A 6,907-nucleotide genomic window follows, 5' to 3' on the forward strand; every position below is an offset into this window, starting at 1 on the left:
GTGACAGACTGACTGTGATGGAGATTCACATCTCTACCCAATCGGCAGCCATTGAACCGAACATCAGCCAAAACCATCAATAAATTTCAATAACGGATACAACATGGCACTGAGAATTAGAGTCTTTGATTTTAAACAAAAAAGTAGCAAACGGCAATCACAAACATTTTAATATCCCCACCCAATCATCGGATAGAGACCCTCAGCTCAAGCCACAGCAGTTCCAGAACCGCATTAACAGAACATCGCATCTAGTAAAATGTCCAGTGAAGTACTTCATTCGCCATAATCCAGTTAAGCATTTGCCATTAGAATCCCCCCTACAGGTACTTTAATATAGCATTCACAAAAAATCATTCCGTCCACTGCAGACAAAGAGGCAAAGAAAACCAGTTCTAGGAGATCAAGGGTCAAGCATCTTAGATCCTGTAATTCTAGGGAAACCAAGTTTCTCTTTACAGCTTCCCCTATTTCTAGTTCCATTAATTACTAAACAAACAAAAAATAAGGGCAAACAAAGGACTGGCCCGACCTCAGAAAGAATGAGGAGATCTTCAGCTGCACCCACTTATCTGCCCCCATCAAACAGGAATCATGCCTTCCTCTTCTTCCCCGAGGTAAGAAGAGCGGGACCCACCACCATAACCTCCATCCCATTTCGATGGAGCATCACCATGCGATCCCCCAAAATTCCCTCTCTCATTATCCTTCCCACGGGGCGAAGGAGACCTTGCACGTCGGCGGACTCCGTGAACTCTCTCTTGTTTTCTCACACTGTGGAAGGAAGATGCACCTGGGCGATGAGATTGGCTTCTCTCCATCATTGCTTGGTGGAAGCTGCGAACTGGGGAACGAGCCCTGTCGTGTTCAGACCTATCAGGGCTACGGCTGCGGTCACGACTCCAGTTACTAGCACGATCAACCCAGCCACCCGATCCCTTGGGACTCCGACTTCTAGCTCTCTCATATCCATCATGGCCACTGCCAAACCTGTATCAATATAGGAGAAGACCTCTTAAGCATCATGATCTTCCAAATGCAGTTTATCGAATAGATAAAAACTTCCAACAAACAAAGTTGCTGCCAACATTACCTATCACGTGACTCGGAACCATAGCCACGACCGCCACCCTTGTCTGGCCTGCTGGAAGCAGAAGCAGAAAATGACCAACCTCCCCTTCCACCATCTCTTCCACCATAACCAGAATCACCACGTCCACCTCGGCCTCCATCTCTACCACCAGAATCAGAGCCCCAGCGTCTAAACCTTCCCATTCCTCCACCACCACGAGAAGCCATACTACGAATTTCTGGTGGGACTCGCTGGTTTGCCCCCTCAAGAACTTTGATGAGTTCTGCTGCGTATTTCGAATCCTGGTCACCAAAAAACGTATATGCTAATCCACTAGCTCCTGCCCTTCCAGTTCTTCCAATCCGATGAACATAATCCTCCACACCAGTAGGGAAGTCATAATTGATAACCACCCTGAAAATGATGCAGGTTCTTTTAACCGCAAAAATTCATAAAATAAGGGGGTCCAAAAGCGTGTATGATAGAATGTATAATTGGTCAACAGATCAAAAATCCAAACAGCCATGTTCAAATAAAACGACAGAAAGACAGCAAAGCACGTTCCTGAAGGGAAAAGACCCCCTAAATACACCCAGATTCTCCCAATCATCTGTACTCAGACAGCTTCCAATATGCCAAGTATCACAAAACTGGATTTCTTAATCTTCCTTACATCATAAAAGTAGCTTTTCCTCTACCTGATTTCTTTACTGACCCAAAAAAAAATATACCTGATATCTTTGATATCTAATCCTCGGGCTGCCACATCAGTTGCTACCAAGATTGGAGATTTTCCAGTCCGAAACTGACCCAGCACGAAATCCCTCTCACTCTGAGACTTGTCTCCATGTATTGCAGCAGCTCCGAACTGGCGGTTGAGGTTACGGGAAAGCTGATCACACATTTTCTTAGTGGAACAGAAGATAATTATTTTTGACCCTGGCTCTTGAGAGCGAAGTATCTGCTCCAATCGTCTGTGCTTCTCCATGGGAGCCAAGACTTCCACATGCTGTATGTCAAAATCATAACAAATGATAAATAGCATGTATTTCATCTTGATGAAAATGGTTTTAGTAAATAGAGCAACTGCGACCACCAGGGAAGAACCATTTCAAACACGTAAGTACAAGTCATGGAAGGAGGAGGAGAACAATACTAACCTGTGTGATAGACTTGTTTGCAACAAGCTCATCCACATTACCGATGTTAACCTGCACGGGATTAACCAGTAGATCTGCTGCAATTTTACGAACCTCTTTTGGCCACGTAGCAGTATACATAAGAGTCTGGCGGCGAGCAGGCACCTCCCTCACAATCTTTCTTATCTGAGGTTCAAAACCCATGTCCAGCATGCGATCTGCCTCGTCCAGCACAAGGTAAGAAACTTGACTGAGGCTGACTCTCTTCATCTCAAGGATATCATTCAAACGTCCAGGAGTGGCAACCACGATGTCAGCTCCTCTGTCTATATCCCGCAACTGGGGACCTTTTGGTGCTCCTCCGTAGAGACACTGGAGCAAACAAAGGAAATGTATCAATAAGCAACTACATTCAAATCTACAAATATTTGAGTGTACATTAGATATACTCATTTTGACAGACAAAATTAAGTTAATCTTGAACTCAACCGCTACATAAAATAACATGAAAAGGAAGTTATCACAAATAACATTATTGTTTAATCAACAATGACAAATGTGCAATTTTCACCCAAAATAAGATACATATGACACTTATTATGCATGGACATCAGGGAACACAGTCTGCAAATATCCAAATACAAGAACCATCTCAAAGACACTGGTAACGCAGTCTACTCAAAATTCATCTTCTAAGTAGCAACTGCATGCGTGAAAAATCATGATGCATGGATTATCCTGTGGCAACAACGCCTCAAAAGATGGACTGAACAAGCAAAGCTACTGACACGGTTACAGAGAAAATCAGTAAACGAGCATTGATTTCAGTAACGTACATATTAATTTGTAGTCCCAATAATATGATGCCATCAAAAACACAGGATGAGATGATAAAGCCAAAATGATAAGTTAGATGGACATGTGACGCACCACACAGGAAATTCTTGATGATTTACCAAACTTGACAGCTTCGTCTTGTATCTGCGTCGCCAACTCCCTCGTGGGTGACAGTACCAGCACAGTTGGACCCATACGAGAATTATTACGGCAGCGCTTGATATGGATAAAGCCTGGTATTAGGTATCCCAATGTCTTCCCGGAACCAGTTTTAGCAATGGCCACGATATCTCGACTTTGGAGTGCGATAGGCCATGACTGTGCCTGAATTGGTGTCGGAGAAGAAAACCCAGCACTGTGTACCTGGAAAAAGGCAAAACCCAGCAGCCCCATAAGCACAGGCACTGCCTTCAGTATTTCTTTGTGATTTCCTTTCTGGACCAAACAGAATTTTGGCTAAAGCCAGAAGAAGCATCATCCCCTGCACGCGGCCACCAGTGCTTGCTGATGCAAGCTGGAACAGGAGGAGACCACTTCTTCTGTTTGGACCAAGTAGCAGACTGAATAATCACCATCGGCAGTCCCAGCCACGAACATGAGTGACTTGGAAAGCCCTTCCAAATAATTGATCCATCGTCTAAAGGTGCCCCAAATAAATGCCAGCCCCCAAAAGAGGACAGCATAGCGTACGACATTAGCTCCTCCCAGGAGCAAATATCGCACCTGAGACAAGAGTAGAGACGGCAGAAGAATTAACGTGAGTCTGAAACTTGACGTTTTGACTCCACCAGTTTGACGACCCGATAAACTAGGTTTACAATGCTCCCAACACATCCACGATCTCCATATAAAACCGCTAAAATCGGCAGAATTTTTGCAATAATAAAAGAACAAAGAAAAATGAACATAAATGAGATTTACTTACTTCCCTGAGAATCTCTGAAGGGAATCCTGTAGCTTCAAATGACATCAACGGCGGAGGCACGTCAGCTCCCTAATGACATTACAAAACCAATTAGTAATAGAATCATTAATATCGTGACTATAAAGAGAAATTATATAATGAAAGCATGCTAAAAGATGGTCAAGCCGTTACAATTAAAAGCGCAGACAAGAGACGAGAAATTGACCAAGCACACTGGAAGAAAGATTATGAGTGTGGTTCAAACACAGTTCAAAGTACTCACAGAAACAGTGATTTCGTGATGACGCCGATATGCATCAGCAGATAAACTACTTCCAGTGCTTAAATGACCCTGTTCCTTCACAGAAGGTGCTGCATGCCCAAGACCAACTGTCCCCTTTGGAGCATTTTGTGAACTAACTGTCCCACCAACTGCACTCTGATGAACATTTCATTTGACAAGTATCAGCCAGTGATTCCAAATTATTGTGCAAAATAGATCTCAAACTGAATTTAAGGCCGCAATCAAACGATAAAATCACCGGAGAAAAACCTACAGCAACTCATTCCCGACCAACTTACTTGTTAAAAGCAGTGCAGGACAATGGTTAAATGGAAGCCAAATCGAATTATTGCCCATATCACAAAAATTTCCAGAATGGCTTGCCAAAATCTTTATAAAGTGCAGACATTAGCGGCCATTCTATATAGCAGCAAGAGTGATCTATTTGTCACCCAAAATAAAACTAGTTCAACATTCTTATATCCACATTACATAAACGGCGAATCAAAAGGCAAGGGAAGTTAGTAATTGGCATGCCAAAAAAACAGTGTATGCATAATTTCAAGCATGAGTGATCATTAGGCTTTCGAGTAGCAGCAGAACCATCATCCAAAAGCAAACTAAGCCTCTTGTTAAAAATGAGTAGTAAAACAATGCACCAGATAAATTAGCAAGCATAAAAGGAATATGTACCTGAATGCCCCTTGACCCACCATTGTTTCCTCGGCCATATCTATCATCTTCCTTATCAGGATTATAACCTCGCTGCTGACCAGGTGATGGCTGTCGAACTTGAACAGAGGAACTGATATGAGCCGAAGACGATGTGCCCGTGGGCCTCTCATACTGAGTAACGTTAGTCTCCGGATTCCAAAAGTAGAGATAACCCGTTTTACCATCAACAAGCCCTCTCCAGGGCTTGGGAAGAGTAGGATCTTCCGGAGCATAGCGAGGACCAGATGACGTCATGGTTGCAGTTGCAGCCATTTCAATACAGACTGCTGCCAGATAGTTCCACATGGACACAGCACAATATGAGAAAGTAATCTTTTGACTTCATAGTTAATCGCACGCATTCAGCATATACAGAAGGCTCGTACAACAAATCACGCACATACCCACAAAAACAAAGTAGATTAAGCAGCAGAAAAGCCAGAGAAGAACAAAATCAAAAAGAAACGAGTGGTGTATTCAACACCGCTTGTTTCTAAAGGATTAGACCATTAGTGCGTAACATATAATCATTTGAAAGGGGGGAAAAGAACCAATCATAAACCCTCAGATGCAATGCTCAAGCTTCACAATAGCTGCGCATCAACCATAGACGCGTTAATGCCACCGAATCAGCCATCACAAACCAAGGCAAACCCACCAATCACAACGACAATTGCAGCCCCAAAACAACGCGAGTTCTCCGAAAGAACCCCAGAACCAAAAAAGCCAAGGCAAACCCATCAACCACAACGACAATCGCAGCCCCAAAACAACGCGAGTTCTCCGAAAGAACCCCAGAACCAAAAAAGCCAAGGCAAACCCATCAACCACAACGACAATCGCAGCCGCAAAACAACGCGAGTTCTCCGAAAGAACCTCAGAACCAAAAAAGCCAAGGCAAACCCATCAATCACAACCACAATCGCAGCCCCAAAACAACGGGAGCACTCCGAAAAAACCCCAGATCCAAAAAAGCCAATCCCACCCAGAGACTCCCCGCGGGAGCTAGCACAGGCAAAATCGAAACTTAGCACCGACCCGAGAAATCCCTCGACGACCCAATGATGCATGAAACAAACCCACAAAAAAAGAGGGCAAAAAAGATCGAGAGAGGGCAAAGAAAAGCACCTGGCGGCGGCGCAAGAATACCCGGATGCGCAGAGCGATAGACAGACAAACAGAGAGAGAAAGAGAGATGCTATGTGGTGATACGCGAGGTCGAGCCGTCTCTCTCCTCCCTCTGCGTGCGGGAGCCCCCCTGGGCCAACACGAACCCTCCGCTTCCTACGGACGAGAAGCGCAGAGAGAGAATCAACAATGGTGGGTGGAGAGAGAGAGAGGAGGGAGGAGGACAGGGAGGCATTGATATTTATAACAGATGGACGGCGGACGCGGAGCGATTGAGAAGGAAGGAACACGGACAAACCCTAGTTAGGCGTGATTCTAACCGTGGTTCGAACCTCGTCTCCGGTGGTCCAAAGCGGAAGCGCTTTTGCTTCTCGGGAAGAGATTTTTCTAGAATTCAACCGTCAAAGGTTGGGGGAGATCGCAACACGCCGGAGTCGTTTCGGGCGGCGCGAACTCCGGTGGCAACTCCGGCAAAATTGGCTTGAGCCGAGCCATTTTAAGTTGATCGGGCCTAAGAATCGGGACGACATGATAATTGAGAGCGGGAGCTCGATGGATTTTATTTGAGATGGCGGCGAAAAGCAAATTTCGAAAAGTCGTTATGATTAATAATGAGGCTCATATCTCGTTAATGTCATCTGTTTATGTGCATAGGAGGAAGCAGACCGATCGGTCGAGGTGGGAAAAACCTGATCTGAACACTACTTGATCGCTATATTCAAAAGGAAAAAAAATAAATAAATGCATCGGAAGTCCTAAAACTTGTTACAAAAGTACAAATTAGTCCTAAAACTTTCAAAATATGCAATTAAATCATTAAATCAATTTGA

The 6,907-nt window shown here is 44.3% G+C and overlaps 1 protein-coding gene across 2 annotated transcripts; it reads right to left on the reverse strand.

The window, feature by feature from the left end:
• Positions 1–252: 252 nt before the first annotated feature.
• Positions 253–6,305, reverse strand: LOC115688319 (DEAD-box ATP-dependent RNA helicase 46). Of its 2 annotated transcripts, none has more exons than XM_030614119.2 (9): positions 6,078–6,305; positions 4,929–5,233; positions 4,236–4,391; positions 3,974–4,042; positions 3,142–3,411; positions 2,233–2,583; positions 1,804–2,081; positions 1,094–1,486; positions 253–990 (listed from the first exon to the last, which is right to left on the reverse strand). In XM_030614119.2, the coding sequence occupies exons 2-9, from the start codon at positions 5,220–5,222 to the stop codon at positions 582–584; spliced, it is 2,220 nt and encodes a 739-aa protein (XP_030469979.2). In that variant the 5' UTR covers positions 5,223–5,233; positions 6,078–6,305; the 3' UTR covers positions 253–581. The 2 variants fall into 2 exon arrangements, with proteins under 2 accessions (XP_030469979.2, XP_030469977.2); XM_030614117.2 differs by having other exon boundaries at positions 4,929–5,236.
• Positions 6,306–6,907: the final 602 nt, after the last annotated feature.

This window comes from Syzygium oleosum, unplaced genomic scaffold (genome assembly GCF_021117445.2).
Source record: "Syzygium oleosum isolate NSW1041296 unplaced genomic scaffold, Sole_v2.1 Sole_v2.08, whole genome shotgun sequence".
In the NCBI taxonomy this organism is placed as follows: Eukaryota; Viridiplantae; Streptophyta; class Magnoliopsida; order Myrtales; family Myrtaceae; genus Syzygium; species Syzygium oleosum.

Coding starts and splice junctions, on each gene's coding strand:
- LOC115688319 (XM_030614119.2), bottom strand. CDS start 5,222: ATGGCTGCAACTGCAACCATGACGTCATCTGGTCCTCGCTATGCTCCG. Junction 3,412..3,973: donor CTTCAGAGATTCTCAGGGAA/GTAAGTAAATCT, acceptor GCCTTTTTCCAG/GTACACAGTGCTGGGTTTTC. Junction 1,487..1,803: donor TTAGATATCAAAGATATCAG/GTATATTTTTTT, acceptor CATCATTTTCAG/GGTGGTTATCAATTATGACT.